Raw genomic sequence first — 26,122 nt, forward strand, 5'->3', positions numbered from 1 at the left:
ATTGTGCTAAGAACATGTCCAGGATCAACTCCATCCTGTTCATTAGCACATGGAAAAGTATTTATTAATTTATTTCTCCTGCAGTGTCCTCCAGTATATCCACCACCTTGTACTTCCTGCCTACAATTGGAGGCCAAGAATGAAATCAGTAGCAGGCAAAGCAGTTTATGTTTAATGATTATGCAACTGAATAAGGACTATTTTCCCTGTTCTTATCCCATGAATGCCGCACCGTTAATCAAGGAAAGTTAGTCCATGCCTCTTCTTCCAGGTAGAATAATACACTTCTGACCAGTGTTATCAGTTCTTTTTTACCCCTACAAATGGACTTATTACCTTGAATAATTTCATCCCATTGAGACAGACTTTCTTTAACTTTGTGAAATTTTGTGTGGAAATTGCTTAAAAATAAAAGACTATTTACCCTGTCCTGAGGTAAATAATTACAAATATATATGTAGTCTTACATGTAATAAGCCTTACAATGGCATGTCTCATAATAATGTCTTAATGGGATAATAATAATGTCAGGAGTAGAAGCAGGAGAATTATATAAAAATATCCATGTATCCACCATGCATAATTTGTAAGTATTAATGTGTTGTTTTAGAGTTTTCTTATGACATTTTTATGTAAAACAAAACATTTTAAATATGAAATAGAAGCACACTATTTCCCTGCTTAATCTTACTACTTTCCCAGAACTATTTATATAACTTTAGATGGTATCTTCTGGATCATATTTTAATATCTTTACTACATAGATGCTAATCCATAAACCGAGTAGTGCATTGTTGGATGCTTGCAAAATTACATGTTACAAATTATATAAGCAACATAAAAAAGAATAATGATCCACATAGTCTGCATATTGCTTTTTCATTCATGTTTTTACTCATGTGTCTCTGCTATATATATTTTCATTCTCTGTATATATATTTTATATATACTTAAAAATAATTTCTTCTATTTTAAAATCATAAAGCTATTCTCCATTTGTTTTTCTTAGAGCTTTAAAGTTGGTTTTTTTGTTTGCTTGGGTCTAATTCCATCTGGAATATAGATGCATAGAGACATGAGTTAGGAATCTGGTTTAGTAATTTCCTTCGTATTGTTCTTGCACATTTGGATAAATTTGTTCCTATGGATTTCAGTTTTGTTACTATCGTGATTGGCATCTTTTAAGTACATTTTCTACTTAGTTAATAGTAGTATTTAAGACCACCATCGACGTCTTATGTTTATTTTTTATGTAACTACCATGATGTTCTTCCCTTTCAATAGTTTAGCCTCTTTAGGGAAAAAATGTATTTTTCAGCTAGTTAAGACCTTAAGTATAATGCGCAGTAGCAAGGGTGACATGCCATAAATAACTCTTCTTAACTAAAAGTAAAGAGTGATTTCATTTTCACCCTATTTGTTCTGGGTTTTTGGTCGATAACTTTAATCAGGTTGTGGGGAGACCTCCTTATTGGCCTGTTTCATTAATTTTTCAGTAAAGAAAGTGTCAAGTCATATCTAGTTTCCTTTCTTTCTGTATCTGATGAAATAAACATGTAATTTTTCTTCTTTAATATGTTAATATAGTATATCACATGGTAAGAACTTTATTTTTTGGCGCTGGTCCTGGGGCTTGGGTCTAGGCATGATCCTTAAACTTGTTTTACTCAAGGCTGGTGCTCTACCGTTGAGCCACAGTTCAACTTCCAGCTTTTGAGGCGTTAATTGGAGATATACATGTCATGGACTTTCTTTCCTGTGCACACTGGCTTCAAGCTGCTATCTTTAGATCTCAGCCTCCTAGTAGATTAGACTATAGCATTTTTGGGTAGGTTGTTGTATTATATTTGCTAAAATGTTAAGATTTTTGGTTCCATATTAATATTTGAGATTTTTTTTTCAATTTTGCCTCTTTTATAAATTGTTTTGGCTTTTAGACTAGAATTCTACCATCACAAATGAGTTGTGTAGTTTTATTTATGTCTATTCTTTGCAAATACACACACACACATTGCACTTGAATTTATTTCACTTTGCAGGCAATGTGTCATTACAAACTGAAGGAAGTATGAGGCCAACCATTACCAAGTGGTTATTAGCACCAAATTTGTAAAGCAGGAACACCTTATATCTATTAGTACAGGATAATGTTTTATGAATGCATAGTTAGATTAATTCAAAATGTGTATTAGAAACTATATGGCAGTCACTTAAAATGTTTAGAAAAAAATATAAATCTATATTAAGAGAGAAACTAAAATGTAAACATATAAAATACTCAGTTAAAATGAGATAAAACAGCCAGGCACTGGTGACTCATGCCTATAATCCTAGCTACTCAGGAGGCTGAAATCTGAGGATTGAGGTTCAAAGCCAGCCCAGACAGGAAAGTCTGTGAGACTCTTATCTCCAGTTAACCCCCAGAAAACTGGAGTTGGGACTGTGACTCAAGTGATAGAGTGCTGGTCTTGAGCTGAAGAGCTAGGGGACTGTGCCAGGCCCAGAGTTCAAGTCCCACAACTGAAAAAAAAAAAAAAAGATAAAACAGAAAATGAGGAAATAAAGGATACAAGAAGCAAACTTAAGGAATAGAAGACAGAATGATATCAATCCCAACTACATCAACATCATTCAGTGTTAATGGCCTAAAAATAACACATAAAAGAGAGATTGTCAGATAACTTACAAAAACTGAGCCAACTCAGAGTGCAAAACTGGAAAGAGTACTCTAAGAAATAATGGCTGGGATTTCCGCCAATAAAGTAAAAAAATAGGAGGCTCTACCTAAAGCAAAACTGAAGCAAAAAGAGGTGGTATGGCCTATGAGGTAGAGTGCTCACCTGGAAAATTGTGAAGCCCTGGGCTCAACACCCCAATAGGTAAGGGAGAGAGGGAAGAAAAGAGAGAGAAAGAGAGGAAGAGAAGGAAAGAAGGAAGGGAGGGAGGGAGGGAGGGAGGAAGGTAAGAGGGAAATAATGGATAAAGTCCTTCACATTTGGCAAATAATAGAAACCTACAAGTTGAAGAAGCAAGTCTCAAAAAAATGCAAATTTATACCAAGATACAACATCCACATCCAACTTGTGAAAACTGAAAACAGAAGATAAAGAAAAATCTTCAAAGCTGTGAGAGAAAAATGTGGCTTTGTAGATACTCAGGGGGCTTGCAATTTGAGAATTGGAGTTCAAAGCCAGCTATACCAGAAAGACTGAAGCTCTTATCTCAATTAATCAGTAAAAAAAAAAAAAAAAAGCCAGAAGTAACTATGTGGTTCAAGTGGTTAAAAAAAAAACAAAAAACTAGCCTTGAATTGAATGGAAAAAGACAAGCAAGAGTACAAGGCCATGAATTTCAGGCCCTGAATTCAAGCCCCTAGTACAGGCACACATGTGTCTAGGCACACATACACACACACAGAGGTACCTGTTCCTAGGTAGTAATGATTTAAATGCAGGCACATTATTTTTTCCATCAGAAACCATGGTGACTATAAGGAAGTAACACAACAGTTTTTAAGTGCTGAAAGGAAAGAATTGTCTAACTAGAGTCTATTCCAGTGAAAATATCCTTCTGAAATGAAAGAAAAGTGAGCCATTGCAGATGAAGAAACCTATGGGAATTTGTTAACAGAAAATCTACCTAATAAATATAGCTAAAATTTTTTCTTAAAAGAAAGGAAATACAAAAGAAGGAAACTTGAAACATCAGGTGGAAAGCAAGAAGAAAAAAAACAGAAGGGTAAAAATTCTCCTTTTGAGTTTTCCTAAATTAATTTTGATGGCTGTAGGAAAAAATTATGACACAAGCTGGCATGGCTGTCTATGCTGAAAGGCACAGTAGTAAGACCATCATTGTTCACAAGCTGTTCATATGTGCAGTCTAAAGTTGGAAAGAATCGAGGCTGAAGCTAGTGACTCCATCCTTTAAATGTTTTCATTAAAAAAAAAATTCAGGAACTAATATTTGATATTCATCAATTACCTGTTTAAGTTCTTTTTCCTATTATCTTCAAATACCATTTAATGTGATTGCTCTTATTAGGAAATTAGTGTTTGTTGAAAGATGACATTATTCTGAAATGACTATATCTGTTTTCATTATGCATATATGTATACATGTAGGTATATGCTATGCATAGTATGTATCTATGCATGTATATGTAATTTATACATACAGAACTGTTTAGTAGGATTTCACTGAATGTTGGTTAAAAAGTGGCACATTGGGATTTGGAGTGATTATTAAGTTCTTTGCACTTTTAGTTAAGTTAGAGTTTTGAAATGAATTTTTGTTACAGACTATTCAAGTTATTCTATTTTAAACTTGTGAATAAAAAATAATGCAGTAATTTAAAATAATCCTTACCTGGAAGCTGGTGACTCATGCCTGTAATCCTAGCTACTCAGAAGAGATCTAAGGATCTGATGTTTGAAGCAAGCCTGGGCAGAAAAGTCTGTATGATTCTTATTCCCAATTAACTAGCAAAAAGCTGAAAGTGGAGGTATAGCTAGAGTAAGTAGAGTGCTAGTCTTGAGCAAAAAAGCCAAGGGAGAGCTTGAGATCCTGAGTTCAAGCTCACTACTGATACACATAATAACTATTACTAAGAATGAATCTTAAAGGAATAATAATTAAAGGACATTTTATTTTAGAATATTAATGATTCTCATGGCAAAGGACATAGCTAGCAAGATCAATAGAAAGCCCACAGATTGGGAGAAGATCTTCACTAGCCATACAACAGACAAGGGTCTCATATCTAAAATATACTTGGAACTCAAAAAATTAAATCCCCCAACAACAAATCCTCAAAGAAACAACTGCCCAATAAATAAGTGGGCTAAAGACTTGAAGAGAAACTTCTCTGAAGAAGAAAGAAGGATGGCCAATAGACGCATGAAGAAATGCTCAACATCCCTAGCCATAAAAGAAATGCAAATCAAAACGACATTGAGATACCACCTCACCCCAGTTAGAATGGCTATAATCAAGAACTCTAACAACAACAGATGCTGGAGGGGATGTGGACAGAAGGGAACCTTACTTCATTGTTGGTGGGAGTGTAAACTTGTTCAACCACTTTGGAAAGCAGTATGGAGGTTCCTGAAAAGACTTCACATAGAGCTCCCCTATGACCCAGCAATCCCACTTTTGGGCATTTACCCAAATGTTTACAAACAAGACCACACTAAAGCTACCAGCACAACTATGTTTATTGCAGCATTATTTACCATAGCTAAGATATGGAACCAACCCAGATGCCCCTCAGTAGATGAATGGATCAAGAAAATGTGGTATATATACACAATGGAATTCTATGCCTCCATCAGAAAGAATGATACTGCCCCATTTGTTAGGAAATGGAAAAACTTGGAAAAAATTATATTAAGTGAAGTCAGCCAGGCCCAAAGAAACATAGGTTCCATGGTTTCTCTTATTTGCAATATCTAGTATATGTATGAGTCAAGCAGAAAAGGTCAGCTAATGTGATGTTAGGAAAATGAACCCTTAGATATGTATTTTAATGCTTTTTTATTTCATGCATTTGTTTCTAAAGCATTTATAAGATTATCTCTTTGTTGCTTTGTATGTCCCTCCCCCACAGTGTAACCCCTGCTTTCACTATATTTGATGTCAGTATAACTTGTGGAGGAGATGGGGAAAAACAAGTCGTTTAAGGATTCAGGTGGACCTGTTGCAACAATGAGAAGTACAAGTTGTCATGTCCAAAACGAGGGGGGGGGGAGGAGGGAGGATTGGGTGTGGGGAGGTAAAGGGGAGGTAGGGAAGGGATGTGAAGGGTAAACAAAGGAGGAGGCTGCAATGCTTGATAAGAAATGTATGCATTATCCTGCCCATGTAATTGTAACCCCTCTGTACAGTATGTTCACAAAACAATAAAATTAAATTTAAAAAAAAGAATATTAATGATTCTCAAGTTGAATTACACAAAAGAGGCATATTCTGAAATTTAAAATATCCTACCAAAAATGATTTCCTAGGCCTATCAGCCAGGTTAATGTTTTAATTTTCATACCAAACACTGCGTTATTTCAATCCTTTGAGATAACCTCTTTATGACAAGCTTTTGACCAGCTCGATTGGTTAGTGGAATTTTGTCATAATAAATGTTCACAACCTGGGGCTGGGAAGGTGGCTCAGTGGTAGAGCACTTGCCTTGCATGCTCGAGGCCCTGGGTTCGATTCCTCAGCACCACATAAGAAAAAAGCCGGAAGTGGTGCTGTGGCTCAAGTGGTAGAGCACTAGCCTTGAGCTGAAGAGCTGAGGGACAGCACCCAGGCCCAGAGTTCAGGCTCCACGACCGGACCCAAAAAAAAAAAAAAAAATGTTCACAACCTAATATAACAATGATTGTTTTAAGAACTAAATCCCCAAATCTCAGTGGTCTAGTAGTAGAAATTTCTCAGTGGCATGACAGTCCAGTGCTAAGTATCTGGAAAGGGCCTTATATGTGGCCCTTGTGGCTTTTCCATTCATTTGGGATTTAGGGAAAACCCACAAGAAGGAAGACGTAGCTTCTTAATTTCTACTCCAAAGTGAAAGGCGTCTGCTTAATTTCTACTCCAAAGTGAAAGGCGTCTGCAGCTGCCTCAGCCCTGAATGAACAGGAGACTTCCCACATTGCTTTAGCCTGGGGTCCCTTACGGGAGAGAGGCAGAGAAATGGAAGGTCTGCCTGAGTAGCTGCTTCTTGCCCATGGCTCTGCACTAATCACAATGCTTTGCTAGTCCATAAAGGGTCTCTCCCTTATCACAGGGAGCTAGTGCAGGGGAATGTAGGGTTCACCACATGTGGCTCCGTCTTTCAGCAATCACAGCCCGAGTTGGTTGCTGTATAATTCTGTAAAGAGTTATTTTGTGTACTTTGTCTTGGATTTCTAGTTACTGCAACACCATAGTGATTCCGATACTATCCCTTCAATTGTGGCTGGAACAGATAGTGCTACTTCACTGGGTTTAATCCAGCAGTTCCTAAACTCAGTTGACCACAGAGACCCTTTTCTTTATCTTAACTATCACTAAAGTACTTACGAAAACATGATTTGCAGAGAAAAGAATAGAATGGTCCAGCCTTCATGCCTTTACTCAACCCCTCATGGTTTTTGCTTTTATTATTGTTTTCAATTTTGCTTTTGTTTTATTGTAACTGCTTTTCCTGTAGAGAAATCTGAGTTTGAGTTCATTATTGGTGAGGAGTTAAGATAGCTGAAATAGGCAAGAATACATGGGGCTGAAAAGTAATTACAGTTGATTACAGGTTCAAGTATTCACAATGCTCTGCAGTTCAAACACTTGGATGATCAGAGTGGAGAGGGAAGGGTTTGGGTTTATGTGACTTAGTATCTATGGAATCTCTGGTTTCCTGCTTATTAACTCTCTATGGCTATAAGTTTTCATTTTGTTTTGCTTTGCTTTGTTTTTAATGCAGATAAATGTTGGCTACTGGCAATTTGGAGTTTGCCATTCCTGTTACTGATACCCCGGCCCCACAGGCTTACCAGGCACTGTTTCTCTCTCTCTCTCTCTCTCTCTCTGTCTCTCTCTCTCCGTGTCTCTCTCTCTCCCTCCCTCCCTCCCTCTTTCTCCCCCCTCCCCCCTTCTCTCCCCCTTCTCTCCCCCCTTCTCTCTCTCTCTCCCTCCTTCCTCTCCCTCCCCCTCCCTCTCTCTCTGTCTCTGTCTCTCTCTCTTTCTCTGATCCTGGGTTGAACTCAGGGCCTGGACACTGATCTTTTTCCGCTCAAGGCTAGCGCTCTACCCCTTTGAGCCACAACACCATTTCCAGTTTTCTGATGGCTAATTTGAGATAAGCCTCACAGACTCTCTTACCAGGGCTGGCTTTGAACCATGATCCTTAAATCTCAGCCTCTTGAGTCTCTAGGATTACAGGCACGATCCACCAGTGCCCAGGTAGGCCCTCTCATATTGATTTCCCAAGTACTGGAATATGCCAAACATTTAGGACATAAGGGGGTAGAGAGAGGCAGGTTGCTATCAGGGAGCATTTCCAGGTATTCCTTGATAGGAAATTACTTGAAGACTTCTTGGAAAAGAAGAGACTTGATTCTCTAAGATTGTGAGAGTTTGTTGTGACTTATTTTGTCATTCTATATCAATATTTACTTTTGAGCTTAATTTTATGTTTTGTATATTGGATCTGTTCTTGAAGAGGACTCCTCAAACTACACATTTCAGGCCCAAATTACATGGAACCACTTCTGCCTGAGATTCTGGTGTCATCACCTGAAAATTCCCAGAATGTCCTCCTCAGAGCCCACTCCCATGGCTGGAGGGCACAGAACTTGCCCAGCATCCTGCAGAGCTCTCCACAGTACCACTGGGACCAAGGTCTAGCTTCTGCCAAGACACAGCCCCTCCCTATCCCTACATACACAGCTCTAAATACAAGGGGAAATGATCTGGGCATGAAGCTTAGGACCCATAATATAGAAGAGGTTAGGAGAGAGAGTTGAGGCATGGGCCTTAGCACAGTGAGGCATTAGAACCTCAGAGCCACCCCTCTCATCCATTGTAGGTTACATTAGACAGACAGACATTCTTTTAGGAAATAGAACCATTATGGAAGTATATACATTATTTGCCTGTGGGATGTCTTTTCAAGGTTATAAAGTCTGTTAAATTCCTGAGCTCTCCAACATTTCAGTCTGTACGGCGACTCTTGCATGGATTTAGACCAGAAGTTGAACAAAGCCAGAGAAGCATTTACGTTGTCTAGGATCTTTCTTGCTCACCTTTTAAGCTTTCATGTGTTCTGAACACATGATGGAAGGGTTGACTGCTGGAAAGAAGGTGAAGAGCAATGCAGCCTGGAAAGCAATGTTCCCATAACAAGTGTGATTAGAAATGAGCTCAGCAGGCTCCCAGGGGGAGGGGCTGGGGAGGAGGGGTAAGTGCAATTCTACAGCTTTATGGAGACTCAAGTCAACTTTCTCCAGTGTTTGGCTTCAAGGTGTCAGCTTAGGTTTTATAGGTCAACAGGGTTGCTCTAATGATTATCCAAGTTTCTCCCGGTTCAGTGGGGAAGGCTTGGTTTATGGAATTACCTGCCCAGTCAGCAGGCTGGGTGTTAGAATTCTGAGCAGACTGCCCCCTCCTTCTAGAGAGCAGCGGGCAGCAAAATAGGCCCGGAAATTCCTGAGCATCGGGAAGCCAGTGCTAATGCAATTACCTGAAATAAAAGAAGGGGTCAGATAATAAGGGGCAAAGGTTTTTCCTCTTAAAGTAAAAGGCTAGGTAAACAAAACCAGCTGCCCCTGGAGCCAAGAAACTCTCCTCATTAAATGTTTTAAGAGGCTAACGGGCATAAGTGGCTAATTGTAGCACAATCCTGAAGACTGAATCCAAGGGTCTAGAGAAGGAGGTGGGTGGGATGACATTGGGGGCAAGCCTGGATGGCTAAATACTTGGAATATAATTAAAATAAGAGTAAGATGCTTTGACTTTAGAGTCCCTAGTGTTCCATCAGTATCAGTATCCTAGTAATATGGGGGTAGGATGTCTCCAATGGGGCCGTTTTACGTTTATATGCTACTTTAATAGGATCTGGAATAGACTTGAATAGCTAATTACAGGAAATTTCATATGTACTATAAAAATGCAAGGGATTGTACAACAAAGTGTTAACAATGAGTCTTTAAATATTAGTCTTCTAGGTGATTCTTCACATTGTATTTCTATTTAGTTTGGGCTCATTTTCTAATTTTTCTATAATGTGCATTTGTTTCGTATATTGTTCTGAAAAATTTTAACTTCACATGGACAAGAAAATTGGTAACTGAATTGATAAGTGATTCCATTTTCTTTGCCCACTCCAGCATTCTTGCCACCACCTTGCTGTATGCCCTGCCAATCTAGAGGCAGCATTGCTGCTGCTGGCACTGAGCAGGCATACCCTTTGACCATGTCTGAAGGTTTGACCTTGTCCAAAAGTTCAGCCATATTATAATCTGATCTTTCTTGGCTTTAGATTTTGGTTCTGCAGCTCATGACTTGTGGTGTGTGATATGCTGGGATTTCAAGGGAGTTTGAAGAAGAACTCAGGTTTGCCTAAAAGTGTTAGTCTAAGTGATTCTAAAACTTATTCTTCCAGGGTTTATGTGAAAGTTGCTAGAGCATCTCTCATTGATGATTTCCTTCCATCCTCTCTCCCACCTCCTTTCTTGTCCTCTGATTTATTTTGTCTTCAAAATACTTTGTAGCCACTACTAAATTAATTATTTAATTAACTCTTGTGGGACTGGTAGGTCACCAAGAATATCTTCATCTGTCCCATGAGAAAGAAAAGTAGAGAGAGTTGCCCACAGGTGACTGGGCAGCTAGAATCTATTCATAATTCCTTTGTTAGAAATCACCATCACAGAAACTGAAGATGTGGCTCAATTGTAGAGCATTTGCCTACCATGTACAACGTCCTGATTTCAACCAGCACTCCACTCTCCATAAAAATCACCATCATGCAATTTCAAATAGTTCCCACAGACTCTTCGCCTCCTTCATGTTCAAATCAATATGCTATATAGGTCCCATCACTGTGGAGAACACTCTGACCCATAGCTTCATCCATCACGGAAGGATTTTTTTTTAGTTACCACAGATTGGCAATGCCAAATGGTTTCTTATAATGTCACCTTGGCAAAGGCTAAGTACACCAGGCTAATTGTCCAATAGTTTTAAGGAAAGAGGTTTAGGGATTTATTAGATTCTATCACATAGGTAACTGACCCCATTTCTTAAAATTGTTGCAAAACTCAGGTGACCAAAGTTCCAATTTCTACAACAAAAGAAAAATACAAATTTAAGGTTGCAAATGAAAGTTGATGGAACTTCCCAGTATAATATGGGAATTCCTTTGATACCCAAATGTGAATTGGCCTCAGACAGAATTTATTAGAAGGTTATGAGATACCCAGATGTACCTTTAATACCCAAATGTGACGCAGGCAGAGGTTACTAGAGGTCATTAGCAAGATGTGATGGTCAGGCAAGGGAGAAAGGGATCTTTAGCTGGGTCAAAGCTGGAGGCAATGCCCAGGGTCATATTTAGGAAGCTTTTAAAGGGCCTTTGACATCTCTGTAAGCTTCCTTTATTTGATTAGAGAGCTCATCTGTTGCCATGGCTGCATCAGTCATTCAGATGCTGGAAAAGAGCCCTAGGTCAACATTGGCCAACTCAACTATTCTCTGTAATGTCTTCTCTTAGCTACTACTATCTATTGTGTATTTCATCCTCCACATTCTGCACATATTTGGTATCTTATGCTGAATCTTTCATCTTCCTTGACAATCTGTACACAGATCTCACCAGCCTATGTGTCCTTGGCACTAGTCTTCTCCAAAACTTTTTCTCTCTTAAGCTCCTTGTTGTCATTACTCTCTTCCTCACCCTCAATAGAAAGAAGCTTCATGAGACATTTCTTCACAGCCTATCACTTGTACTGCTAAATGCATGCTCCCTTCTTTAGTGCCAGATCATTTATCACCTGCACTAGCAAGGAAGCCTTGTCTGCTGGTTTCCCCACCAATACAATTCACAGACCTCAGGAATAAAAATGGAATCCCACTTATTAGGTTTTAAATGGGGCCAAGAATGGGCTTTAAAAGGCAGAAGCCAAAGTGTGGATTGGAGTTACAGGAAGAAGAAACGGAACTGTTCCTGAGTACAGAAAAATAGAACATTAGCCACTGAGTGCACAGTAACAGCAAACAGATTTCCCTCTGCTCCTACCTGCTGGGAATCCAGAATCTATTCTTGCTGCCCTGTATCTCTGTCTGTCAAATCCTGCAGTTACAGAGGCTCCTCCCACCCACCCACCCTTTTGCCTTTCAGTCAGTTTCTGCTACCTCAGGCCTTTAAGAGACCTGACAGATGTCAGGTGCTGATGGCTCATGCCTGTAATTCTAGCTACTCAGGAGTCTGAGATCTGACGACAAAGGTTCAAAGCCAGCCTGAGCAGCAACATTTGTTGAGATTCTTATCTCCACTTAACCACCAGAAAAAGCAGAAGTGGAGCTGTGGCTTAAAGTGATAGAGTGCTTGCCTTGAGCAAAAGAGCTCAGCAACAGCGCCCAGGCCTCAAGTACAAGCCCCATGACTAACAACACCCCCCCAAAAAGAATGACAAATTTGATAGGTTGTTATTAAACATCTTTAATGTGCTAAATTCTGTTATCATCACCTTTCCCTATTTGATCAGTGAAAATATTTGTTTGGATTTTGTATAAAAACAATCAAAGAAAAAGGAATCCAATAGCAAGCATTAAGTGGAAACACAGAGTAAACAAGGGTTTTTTGTTTCTTTGTTTTTTGTTTTGACTCCAGATTCTATGTAATTTAAGAAAAGGAGCAAAAGAAAAGAAGGGAAGAGAAAAGGGTCTTTGGCCCTGAGCCATGGTTGGGTGGGCTAGTTGGAGTAGTCAAAAGCAAAAAACTTGCATCTGTCATCTTTATCTCAGAAAATATTAAATGATAGGTGTTGAAAAGCCAAAATTATAAACACTGATGTTTAGTATAATCACTGGGAGAACAAACAAAGAACAAAGAAGGAACTATAATAAATTTTATTAAATAATAGTATGTTGTCATATACTTAGACCATATAACACATCCCTCCCAGTACATCTATCTTTCATGTGATGTGCCTTCTAGTTCAACTTAAAGAAGCCGAGGTGCTAATAGGGAAGTACTAACAGAAGAGGTTGTTCAAATTCTAATGCAGTGAGTATGCTTGACACTGGGTGTGTTGTACATAATAAATGCTCATGGAATCTAACTGTAGTATCTGTACCATGGATGAGGTGAAGTGTCATCATTGTTTTAATCCCTAATATATATCATCATCAAATAATTTTAAAACTGTGTGACCCTATAACAGAAATTCTACTTTTTAAGGATTCTGTATTGATAAGTAATTTCCTAAATCAGTTGCCTATTTCTTATAATCCCTAATTTGTGATCTGAAAATAGGCACGTTAGAAAAGAACCAAAAGTTGTTGAGTGGCTACTGTGTTCCAGGCACTTTAGGCTCAATATTCCCTTAATTGATCATCAATCCTGAGGTCCAAGTAGCTGTGCAATATCATGAAAATACAGGTTAGAAATTGACCTCAGATATGCCTGGCTTCAAAACCATACTCTTGAGCTTCAGAAGAAGCCAATGGGAGGCTGAGTTATCTCCTCCTCTGGCTTTAAGGAACGTACCTATATGCAATAAAAAGTTTTAACCATTCCAATACATCATATGTTGGTATTGATATGGGAATTTAACAGTAAGTGGCATTCTCACATAGCTCTAAGGTATGTACTAAGGGCAGATATTTTATTAAGAAATGAGAAAATCTATTATTTACCATCAGCCAATGAGACCTAAGTAGGCTAGTATAGGCACCCACAAAGCACCAGCATTTAAAAACTGATTCTATTCAGAACAGGTAAGGAGAGATTTGGGTTAATGAAGGTCACCTGACTCCAGCCAGTCTCAAGCGTGGTCTTCAGAATAAGAGACTCACAAAGGAGGTCTCCATAAAGCTGGATGGGCCTGTTTTAGTCAAACGTTCCTAACATAATGTCAGCACAACTTGATGTTTCACTTAAGCTACTAATGAAAACCAGACCCAAAGCAGAAACCAATGAACACCAGCTCTTTACTATTTCAGGGGAAGGCTCTCAGGCTTTGAGTTAAACCGTTTATTTACTTCTTTGTTGGGTCATTTGTTCACACATTTACTCATCCTAGAGGTAATTGATGGGGGTACCTTCTAAGAAATTTTGCTAGATAGAGCTGAAGACCTATACTACATGGGATTGTTGTCTTGATCTTTCTTTCCTTATTTAAAGATGGAGAAATCTAAATAAATATTTGAGCATTCTGTTGAAACACTCACATTCTTTTACTACTTGAAGGTAAGGATAGCGGTAGGTATGGGATGGAGGCCTAACTCACTTGCCCAAAAGAATAAAAACATACTTTTCCCCATTACCCAATTTGTATTTTGAAATTCCTGTCCATTTCCATGCAGCAAGCTATGGGTTTTCACATGAGAAGAGTTGGAAAAAACAAACAAACAAGACACCGAAAACCTAGTATTAGCCCACAATGGAATAGAACTGGAAAAGAGAAAAGTAATTATTTGCTTGAATAGCCTCTCTGGATATGAAAACCAAGGCAGAATCCTAAGCTGTTTACACAGGCAACAGAGAGAGATATCTCTGGCTAGACAAGTAGACTTTTAGTTCCCTGCTGAAGATTTATCTGATTTCTTATTTTATTTTTATTCCAGTTGCTACATTGATGGCCGGGTCGTGAAGGTGATGGACTTCCTGAAAACTCGCCTGTTAGACACACTCTCTGACCAGATTAGGAAAATTCAGAAAGTGAGTAAAACTATCTGGGGAAGAAGAGGAGTGAGTCTGGGAGTAAGGAAAGGGTAAGGTCACAGTGACAGCTGGACTTTGGCACTGTGGGGATCTTTTGGAGGCAAAGGGTAAAATAGTGCAGTTCAGATGGGCATGGTCAAGAATTCCCTTACAACTGGTGGTGAGCCATTAGTTTTTCAGAAACAGAAGGGTTTGATCATACTATATAAAAGTTTAAAAATTCCACTTTAACAGATGCTGGTGAAGGTGTGGCGAAAAGGGAACTTTGACACACTGTTGCTGGGAATGTGGATTCATGAACACAACCGATAGGGAAATGGGTGGAGGTTCCTCAAAAACTAGAATTCTCATATGACCCAGCCATCACACTTATGATGGGATATCCAAGGAAATAGCCAAAGGAAATGAAATCATCCTGGGCGTTATTCACAATAGTCAAGACATAGAATTGATGTAGGTGCCCAACTGTCCAAAGATAGATGGATAGATAAAGGAAATGGATAAATTGTGTAACATTGTTTCCACAATGGATTCAAGTTGTGTATGTGTGTGTGTGTGTGCGCGCGCGCGCATGTGCGCGAGTGTGTGTGTGCATGCTATCTGTGAGTTTTTTTTTTTTTTTAAGACTAGTGCTCCACGCTTGGGCCACAGTTACACTTTGCCTTTTTGCTGGTTGTTTGGAAATAAGAGTCACGTGGACTTTCCTGCCTGGGATGGCTGTGAACCATGATCCTCAGAATTCAGTCTCCTGAGTAGCTTGGATTCTGTGATTTCTTTTTAAAAATGAATGAAATACGGTCATCTGTGGCAAAAATGTACAAAACTGGAAGATACCTGTGAAGTGAAATAAGCCAAATACTGCAGGCAGCTTCTCTCTCATATGTGAGAGCTACAACTGTTTATTTCAATCTAGAAAGAGTTGAATAGTAACTACCGCAGGCTAGGAAGAGGAGAATGAGAGAAAGAGGAAAGATATGTAATGAGTAGCACCACATTGTTAGACAGTTAGTTGAAATAAGTTCTAGAACACTACAGCATAGTGGGGCAACTATAGTTTACAAAAACCCTTACATAATTTGTGAATAATTAGAAGCTATGTGGTCAAAGGCTCCAAGCATAAAGAATAATAAAGATGAAAAGGCTCGTTTCCTCTATTTGATCATCAGTACACACATATTGAAATGCCACACAGTACCCTATAAATATGTATAATTATTACAACTTAATGCAAAAAATAACACAAAGACTCCATGTGGAAAACCTAACAATGTTTAAAAAATTAAATTTTTCTTCATCCTTCCAACTTGGTCCTCCATTCAAAATTAAGCACAACTCTCAGTTGGTTTTTGAGGGATGAGAGGTGCTTCTTTATTTTAATAATAAATATTGTAATACTTTATTTGTAAATTGAGTTTGGTCAAAAAAAAAAGGAAAGAAAAAAAAGGCCAGATTTACTTTGTTATTTTCTTTTTCACACGGATTTATCTTGGGTTAGAGAATGATCACATTTACTCTGCTCTTGACCATTGACATTCCTGAGAACTATTTACTCTGTTCCTAGATGTCCAAGAATCAGCCAAGAATGACATATCTTTACAACAGATGTCAGTTGTCAGATAGAACCTTAGTTGGGGCTGAGAGCTAGAATACCTATGTATGAATTCTCTCTGTAGACTAGGCCTCCTCCCCTACTTCTAAAATAAGATGTCCAGTGTGTGTGTGTGTGTGTGTGTGTGTGTGTGTGTGTGCGTGTCTGCACAAGTGCACACACACACACACACACACACACAGAGCCATCATCAAAACTATAGATATATGATCCTCACAAAGCTATACCACTTTTCCTAGCCCACTCTCAGAAGTCACAGAGCATTGGTTCAGTCATATTCTGTTCACTGAAGCAGTTACCAAGACTCATAAAATTTCAAGAAGAAAAGACATAAACTACCCAGGGACCAATGGCTTACAATTGCAATCCTATTTACTTTGGATGAGGTCTAGAGGTCATGATTTCTGCCAGAAAAATCTGTGAGACTCCACCTCCAAAACAACTAGCAAAAAGTCAGGAAGGAGCCATGGCTCAAGCAGTAGAGTGCCAGCTGAGTAAGTAGATCAGAACAAGAATAAGGCTCTGGAAAAACATATAGGACCCAAAATATTTCTGTGGTTTTTTAAAATGTACAATCTGTTACAGTTACATCCTTCTAATCTCATTTAGTGGGCCTGATAGTTCTCTCCAACTAGTTTTCTTTCCTAATTGCCCTTTTCAAAGTTCTTGCCAGATGCTACTTTACTGAGTATCTACTGGAACTGTTGCTGGATCATGGCCTCTCTAAGTTTGGCCATACTGGGTAGTTTTTCCATTAGGAAAACAGCCTGAACCCAGTTGTCAGAATGCCCATGATGAGTCAGTCACCATAGCCTAACATGTGCCTATCTTGGAGAAAGTAGAGCTAGGACCTGAACAGGATTACTGAACTATGATTGTTGACTTTTTTTTTTTGTTGTTGGTCATGGGGGGCTGAACTCTGGGCCTGGGCACTGTCCCTCAGCCCTTCAGCTCAAGGCTAGTGCTCTACCACTGGAGCCACAGCTCCACTTCCGGCTTTTTTCTGCTTATATGGTGCTGAGGAATCAAACCCAGGACCTCATGCATGCAAGGCAAGCGCTCTACCACTGAGCCAACTTCCCAGCCCCTTGTTGAAATTTTTCCTCAGCTGTTTCTTCTGTCTTCTGGGTGAAAAGGGGGTACCCTGAAAAACAGAGGTAACAAGTGCAAACTATTGACTGCTTTAATGACTATATCCCTGGAAACCCCATCCAAAAGCTTGAAATGGAGTCTGTATTTCTTCTTAGTAGACATTTAGGGAAGTCCTGATGACCACTATCGCCCCCTAGGGCCCATTGTGGTGGGAAAAGGGCAGATTTCCTAACAAAATAGAGCTGTGTGAAAGTGCTTTGCTAGCTCTGTAGTGAGACTGTTTGAATGGAATTAAAGCATGGGGCTTCAAGGCTGATGGCATGAGGTAGAATTTAGACTTATCTGTGTGGCTGTGGCCATTCCTCAATTATGGGGGGGGGGTTTGTCTGTAAAATGAAGGGGTTACCAGGTTAACAAGAAATGCACTCATTACCTTACTTACATAACTGAAATTTCTCTATACATCACCTTATGGAGATTAGAAGAGTCACATGAGGCATTATTTTGTTAATTCCTATTGACTTTTAGCTCTTATTGCTATTATTATTGTTGTTGAGGGTTTTTTTGTTTTTTGTTTTTTGTCAGTTGTAGGGCTTGGACTCAAGGCCTGGGAGCTGTCCCTGAACTCTTCAGCTCAAGGCAAGCGCTCTACCACTTGAGCCACAGCGCCACTTCCAGTTTTCTAGTGGTTAAGTGGAGATAAGACTCTCACTGACTTTTCTGCCCAGGCTGGCTTTCAACTGTAATCCTCAGATTTCAGCCTCCTGAGTAGCTAAGATTACAGGCATGAGCCACCAGTGTCCAGCTTATTTTTTAATTATAATTTCTTTGATAAAAGATGTTCCATGTTACCTTTCTTCTCCACTTGTTCTTTGCTCCTCCCCACTCCTGCTCTTCGTCTCCTGTGAACTAGAGAGACTATGATAGGTGATATTTTGGGTTCTTGAAAGGCAATGACTCAATTGCAACAAGCAGCTGTGGTCTCCAAATTTGGATTGCCACTTAGAAAAAGAATTCTCCGTTTTCTGAACAGAGAGACAATTATGTGGTTCTGTGAAAATGTGCATCATACTTTTCGAAGCCAAACATAGATCTGTTTGGACACTTCAGGCTTCCTGATGATCTGCACACTTTTTTCTGCCATTAGAATAAGGCTAATCATCTACATTGGGAGATGAGTCAAGAGAAAGAGTTGAGAATCTCACAATCTGGGAACAAGTGAGACAAGAGGGAGAGATGTTGAGGACACAGTGCAGATGGTACACTGTCAAGAGCTGGGCTGAGTCCAGAACAATGACATAAGAACCAAGAAGAGCCACTTTGGCTTACGTCACTTGGACTCTGACTTGTGTCCTCATCTCCTAGAGGAATCAGAGGAGGAAATAGCACTTTTTGATATTATTTTTTAGCAATTCAATAAGCTCAGGAAGGCGTTGGTGAAATCCCAGCCATAAGGGAACTATTTCCAAAAGTACTGTCCATATGATTGCATTTTGAATACTAAATTGCACAATTGGTTCCCTCAACATTTGAAAAGTTCTTCCCTTGCTGCCTCCCTTCTTTCTTACCATCTTCATTTTTTAACCATTAATACCATCATTTGTATTTTTCAGACCCCTGAGAATATAACAGTGACCAAAATTGATGTGACATTTGTATTCATAGACCATGTACTCCAGTGGAGAAAATAGTTAATGAAGCAAGCAAGCAAGGGTGCTGGGGCATGAACTCAGGGACAGGACACGCTCCTTTAGATTTTGATCAAAGCTGGTACTCTGCCATTTGAGCCACAACTTCTGTTTCCTTATTTTTATTTTGCTGGTTAACTGGAGATAAGAGTCTCACAAAGTTTTCTTCTGGGCTGGTTTTGAATCTTGATCCTCAGATTTCAGCCTTCTGAGTAGATAGGATTACAAAGTGGTAAACTACCAGCACCCATCTAAGATGTTACAACTCTGTAACAGGGTGCTATGGGAACGCATAGTGGGAAGTAGCCATCTTACAAAGTAAAGGAAGGAAAGCCAGGAAAGTCTTCTGAGAGGAAGTCACAGGCACAGTGACACCTAAAGGAAAAAGTCTCTCTAATTTATGTAGTCCTAGGGTATGATCAGGGAACCACTTGCATAACTGTATATGGTTAAAGGCAATGACTTATGTGGTTCTTTTGTTATCATTATGATTATTTTGTTAATATCCACATTGCTTATGATATTTAATAAAGGTCAACTCTTTGGAAGTCTCAGTAAATGCAGTGATATCATGTCATGTCAATTATTCTATTACATAGGACCATAGAAGTAATTAATAGATTAAACAAGAGAATATTGTTCTTAACCATCCTTCCAGTTTACCAGCTTATCTACTTACTTTAGCTTCTTAGCCTACCAAAAAGTATAGGAATAAAAAATAAGTAATTCCTGAGAATCATAGGATAGCTAGAAATAAAATTAAAGGGAAAATTAAAACTGAAACATTGCTAACTTTTTCTGATGAAGAAAACTGAAATATGAAAACATATAAGTAGCAAGTGGGTGCTGGTGGCATACCCCTACCATCCTAGCTACTCAGGAGGCTGAGATCCAGAGGATCACAGCTTAAAGCAGCCTGAACAGAAATGTCTTCAAGACTATATCTTAAAAAAAAGGATCCAAAAGTCAGCTTGGAGTCATGTCTCAAGTGATAAGAGTACCAGCCAAACAAACAAGCTGAGTAAGTGTGAGGCCCTGAGTATCACCACAGCCATCAGTATTTGGTTAATTCACTTATTAACTCTCTTATACAACAATGCTGAAAGCTTATTTCAGTGTACCAGGGCCTACCAATTGGCAGGTACTCCATAAATATTAGAGGGAAAAGGTACATCAGAGGTGGCAAATGAATGAGCAGAAGAGAAGTATTAAATTAGTACCATCTCACTCACATTTGTATATGCTATTTCTATTGTTTCCCATGCAAGATAAGCCGTCATGTGCTGCTACTTTATAGTATAGAGTTTGAATGTGTAGAAAGAAACTTAGGGTGCTGGGAACTGGTGGCTCATGCCTGTAATCCTAGCTACTCAGGACGCTGAGATCTGAGAATCCTGGTTCAAAGCCAGTCTGGGCAGAAAAGTCTGTGAGACTCTCATCTCCAATTAACCCAAAAACAAATTGTTTAAATAGGGATATAGGCTGACCCATTGCAACAATGAAATGTATAAGACATTATGTTGAAAAAATGAACTTTACAATTTAGAGCGGGGGGAGGGGGTGGGGGAGATGGGGGGGAAGAGTGTAGTTGTAGAGATGGGAGGGACGGGATGGTAAGGGAAAAACAAAGGAGGAGGCAACAATGCTTGGTAAGAAAAGTACTCATTACTTTGCTCATGTAACTGTAACCCCTCTGTAAAGTATTTTCACAATAAAAATTTATTTTTTAAAAAAAGAAGTAGAGCCATTGTTCAAAGTGGTAGAACATTAGCTTTAAGCAAAAAAGCTCAGAGATAGCACTCAGGCCCTGGGTTCACACCCCACAGCTGACAAAGAAAAAAAGAAAGAAATTTAGACAGCCATGTAGTCCATACCTATATTCCTAGTAGAAAAATATCTTCTATGTATGTGTTCAGGGATAAGAGAGAATTCTGTTTATAGTGCCCAAATGACATTTCATTTTAGAATACAAGACATTTCCTTTTAGAACAAAACTATCTTTCCTTCTAGATTAGGAAGATCATATAAAATGTAAACAACTAGAAAAAGGTCAGCTACAGTGCTAATTTTCAAAGTTTAGGGAGATCTGCTTTCCTCTAAGTAGATCTCAATAAAGGAAAAGAAAAATAGGCCAAGGAAGTAGGCCAAAGGCTAGTGTAGACAGAGGACTCACAATAAAACTGTATCACATTAATAATACCCTTGGATGACATCTATGAGTAATTCTAAGTTGAATGGGGCTTGAGGTTTATGTGATAGAGACCTCTTTAATAAAGAAGTTAACAAAGCAAACTTGCAAATATTAGAGATCTCTGTCCATGCAAATGCATTTGTAGGGCCCTTTCCAGGACCTTGGTAGATGCCCAGGGTAAAAAGAAGCTGGAAGTTTAAGCTCTATGATCTCTTCCACAAATTAGTATCTTTGCCTTGGCTAGGCTTTGCGTATGCAAATGAGACAAAAGGACCTATGGTATGGGAAATGTACTTTCACATATAAGACATTGATAAATATTATACAATATATGAATAATATTAAACAAGACATTAAATATATTATAGGGAGCTCTAACCCAAAGGGATGGTAATCACCAAGAGATCCAAAGTTTTAATCCCTGTTTTTTCATGAATCTTAATCTTTGATCCTTAGTCACAAATATTTCCTTGGTTCTTAGTCACAAATAATTATCAAATGTGTCATCAGTTTTTTAAAAGCTGGCAGGAAAAAGGAAAAATTGCCAGCAAGTTTCAGTTGATAATGATTATTCAAAACACTTTTGATTTTCAAAAGCATTAAATTATGAAAAATGCATTTAATTCACAAAAATATAGTTACACATGCCATTTATTGAGTGCATCATATATGATTAATCCATTGGAGAAAGTGATAATTTGCTCAAGGCCACAGAGCTTGCTAAATGATAAAATTAGAATTCAAACTAAGGCCTACTTTAAACTTTTCAATATCTCCCATACTTGTGGGCCCTTTATTTTGTAACCCATTGTAATATTTCTATTTCCAGGAAGTATTTTAAAGAAGAATACCAAATATTCTTGGTGAAAAAAAAAAATCTCCATGACCCCACAATTAGTCAGTAATCTGGAGTAGCTGCTCTAAAGTGAGGATTCAATGGAAGTTGGGTATCTATCACGATATTAGGCAAATGAGGGTGAAAGAGTTGCAAGTTATGACTTTCATCCGCTGCCTCCATCCACATGTTTCCTGTGTAGACTTGTGGTCAATGCATAGTGAGGTTCTGTTATATGCAGGTGAATGATAATGTAAAGGAATTTGCTATACATGGACCTTAGCATGGAAACAAATGGTAGCTTGGGACCAAAAAGCTCATCAGGAAAAAGAGGCAATTTGGGGTGATCTTCCAATGTTTCAATATGGAAAAGGGAAGATTATAGAGTTTTCCCTATAGGAAAACAAAGTTACCACTGAGGCTGATGGAGACTGTCTTGTTAAGTGTCTACCAATCCTTGGTTAGTCATAGCAAAGGAGCAGGAAAGTGAAGATGACTATTTAAGTGCCAGTATCGGCTTTCTAGTTTCTCTTCCCATGAACACTTATCCTTGAAAATATTCATTGCTTTGGGACTGTATGAAAATTTCTTCCCCATTTGCTTGCATATTCTCATAATTTCCTTGCCTCTCTGGTGACTGTATCTTGTTTATATATGTTCTCATTTTAATTTTATGTTTTGCTGCAATTACACTCAATGGCTTCTCTGTGGTTTGAGATAAGAAGAACTGAGAGTGCAATTTTAAATCCTGAAAATGTCACAGAAACAGAAGCCACAAATTAAAAATTGATCTGATACCAAAAGAAAATGGACAAATATGGCACTCCGGAACAGAGAGATGATAAAAAGAAATTACACAGGGAAAAAATAATGAAAGTGACAGGAAGTACATTAGACAGAAGAAATAAATCAAGAGGAATGTGATGAGATATTGAAATGGCTGAGCTCAGAATAGCCCAGCTCACATAACCTAAGAAGGACATGTTAAATGTGGAGAGAGTTTAGCCAACCAGAAGCTTGTGGGTCTCTTCAAGCAGGAAAATTCAATTAGAAAGTCACAGAGCCCTGCACGAAACCGTGAGCATTTGGTACTTGCTCTTGTTATCTTGGGTCTATTAGTTATCTTCTGTGAAATGTAGCTAGTAGAATATTCTCTCTCTCATTTGCTTCATAAAGAATTTTATAATCAGAGTTAACTGTCCAGAATTCTGTTAGGTATAAGAAAAGGAGAAAAAAGAAACAGAAACTTGCCTTCAAGTACAACATGGTCAAACTCAGAGACGGGTTCAAAGAACTTTGAAACCCAAGAGGCAAGAAATCGTTTCCTGAAGTTTTGTAGAATGTTTCATAGAGGAAATAACATTTGAAATAAGTATTAAAAACAAGCCGGGCGCTGGTGGCTCACGCCTGTAATTCTAGCTACTCAGGAGGCTGAGATCTGAGGATAGCGGTTCAAAGACAGCCCAGGCAAGAAAGTCCCTGAGACGCTTATCTCCAATAAACCACTAGCAAACTGGAAATGGCACTGTGGTTCAAGCGGTAGAGCGCTCACCTTGAGTTGAAGAGCTGAGGAACAGCACCCAGGCCCAGAGTTCAAGCCCCACACCAACCAAAAAAAAAAAAGAAAGAAAGAAAGAATTAAAAACAATGATCAGATCATATGAGTGAGAGCAGCACAGGGAGAGAATGCAACCGGAAATAATCTAAGGCACAACCATGTACAGTAGTTCCAAAGTAGTGTCTCTTCTGAGTAGTGAACCCCAGTGTTGTGGGGAGAGATGGAGAAGGGGCACTGAGGACCGTCAGGAAGCTTAAAGTTGTCAGCATCTTAACCTGTGGGGCCCTGGCCACTGTTTTCAGTGTCATCAGAAAAATACTGCTGGGTGAATATGGCCAAAGAATAGTGAAACCTCTCAGTCCATACTATTATTAATACACATTAATATTTTTAAAAGGGAGGGAGGGAGCAGAGGAAGAAGAGAGAGAAGGAGAGGGGGCAGATAAAGAGAGACAAGTTACTTACAGCTCATCTTTCAGCTGATGAAACAGAGCTCACAGTCAGCACAAATGATTGAGCACTGCTGCTGGGAACAGGGAACCACTCAAGGTTAGGAGGATAGAAATGACAGTAAATGACAGTGTGGAAGATGGGTAGAGAAGAGAGCAAGCGTACAGAGATCCAAGGCAGGAGACCAAGGAAGGAATAGTAACATAGGAAATTCAGGAAGGAAGGATCAGTGAGGACAGAAAAGACAACTAATATGATCTCCTTCTCCTCTTCTAAAGGGACCTTTTGGTAGGTAGATAGATAGACAGACAGACAGGAGAGAGATGCAGATTTCCCTTTCTATATCTCTGTTGCTAGTAGATTCGAGTAATATATGTATCTAGAACCTCCTATATCTAATATGGTCCATAAGCAGAAGGTAAAAAGACATACAAGAAATATGGAAAAGGAGCTTTCTTCTTGACCATTTATAAATACAAGAAGGAATCAAAAGTGCTGAAAAGCAAAGGAGAGCTCTGTGTGACGTTAAGCTGACGAAGCTTTCTGAGGTGGGGCGCTGGTGGCTCGTAGCTCACTTGTAGCTACGCAGGAGGCTGAGATCTGAGAATCACATTTTGAAGTCAGCCTGGGCAAGAAAGTCTATGAGACTCGTATTTACAATTCACCACCAGGACACTGGAAGTGACGCTGTGACTCAAACTGGTAGAGCTCTAACCTGGTCAGTGCCCAGGCCCTGAATTCAAGCCCCATCGCAAACAACAACAACAACAAAACGTTGTGAAGCTTCTATGTATGTATGTATGTATGTATGTATGTATGTATGTATGTATGTATGTATCTATCTATCTATCTATCTATCTATCTATCTATCTATCATCTCTTCATACTCAACCATAAGAGAGGGACAGTTCTGGTTACTTAAAGAGTTACTAATCCTTCTGAAGTCTTGGGAAAGCTGGTTTCCATGTAGATGAGATGCTGGAATTAATGGACTCCAGCTTCTTGGGGAGGATGGCCTCCTGCCAGGGCTGATTAGCCCAGGTGGCCTGTCCACTATTCCTGTTTTATTGCTTCCTTTCTCATTAAGGAAGGTGTTGGTTTGGATAACCATAAACAACATGTCTGCTGCTACAAAATGCTACCATCTCTTGCACCCCCAGTGGCTGAAGCTAGGCTCTCAGGAGTCTTTAAAAAGACTTACGTCACCATTTTGGAAGGCCGGATATCAAGGACATACAGGAAAAGGAAGCCCAGGTTTGAACATGTGCCACATAAATGGCTATTTCCCAATTTTTTTCTGTCTTCTTTTCTTTTTCAAAGTGGTAGAGAAAATCAAACATTTTTTTTTTCAATCAAGGATGTTGGCCCTAAGGAGTGGGTCTTCTTCTCCTCCCTTCTTCCTCCCCTTCCTCCTTTCCTTCTCCTTTCTCCCTTTCCTCCCCCTCTTCCCTCTCATTTACCTCTTCTTCCTCCTCCTACTTCTCTTCTTCCCCCTCTTCCTCTTCCTCCCTCAGAGTATTGAACCAGTCCTTGATAGCTCCTTACCCTACAATACTAAGGAAAACAGCTGAAGGGTCTCCCATTCATGGCTCTGCCTCTAGCTGATACAAGGGCGCTGAACCACCACCAGCCACTCACCGGACTGCTATGTGGGTGCCTCAATGCTCCCTCGATCATATGGACCCAGAAGCTAAAGTGAATTTGGGAACAAAAGAGCTGGCAGCTAAGCAGACAATTCCCCTTCCCTCACTTAAGTAATCTCAGCATTTGTACTTCCCTCCTCCCCAGACAATGTATCCCTTAAAATAACCTTCACTGGCACTTCATTTCTCACCAGGAACCTTTTTTCTTTCCAACGTTCTCTAATTTTCTCTCTTCCAGCACAGGGAGAATCATATTTACTCAGAAAACCACAGTGTTGAACTATAGCCTTCTAGCAAAGTTTTACTTTCTAAAGGGAATTTTGCAGCTGGTTCCATCTGCCTTTTCCTGACTTCTCCTCTCTTCTTCTGCCCATGCAGATTTTCTCCGCAGACCCACCCTGCACTCATTCTCCGAGTTCCAATCTCCCGTGCACACTACCATGTTGGTATTCTCTGCTTCTTGGTGACACATAATTCATCATGTCTCCCATCCTGTCCCGGGCAGAAAATGCTCCAAGAGTTTTGTTGATTTGCACCAACTACTCCTACAACCTTTAACACTAATACTTTTTAGTAGTAATTCCTTCAGAGGACATTTTGTGAAATGGACTTAGATTTCATGCCAAAGTTTTACCCCACTATG

General features: G+C 39.2%; 1 protein-coding gene across 3 annotated transcripts in view; it reads left to right on the plus strand.

Moving 5' to 3' along the window:
• Hpse2 (heparanase 2 (inactive)) overlaps positions 1-26,122 on the plus strand; it is a 452,598-nt gene that overhangs the window by 299,292 nt on the left and 127,184 nt on the right. For all 3 annotated transcript variants that reach the window (XM_042689534.1, XM_042689535.1, XM_042689536.1), the window contains one exon: positions 14,317-14,410. In XM_042689534.1, coding sequence (XP_042545468.1) covers positions 14,317-14,410 — 94 coding nt within the window. The remainder of the gene's footprint in view (positions 1-14,316; positions 14,411-26,122) is intronic.

Source organism: Dipodomys spectabilis, unplaced genomic scaffold (assembly GCF_019054845.1).
Source record: "Dipodomys spectabilis isolate Male_0828 unplaced genomic scaffold, ASM1905484v1 ptg000125l, whole genome shotgun sequence".
NCBI lineage: Eukaryota > Metazoa > Chordata > Mammalia > Rodentia > Heteromyidae > Dipodomys > Dipodomys spectabilis.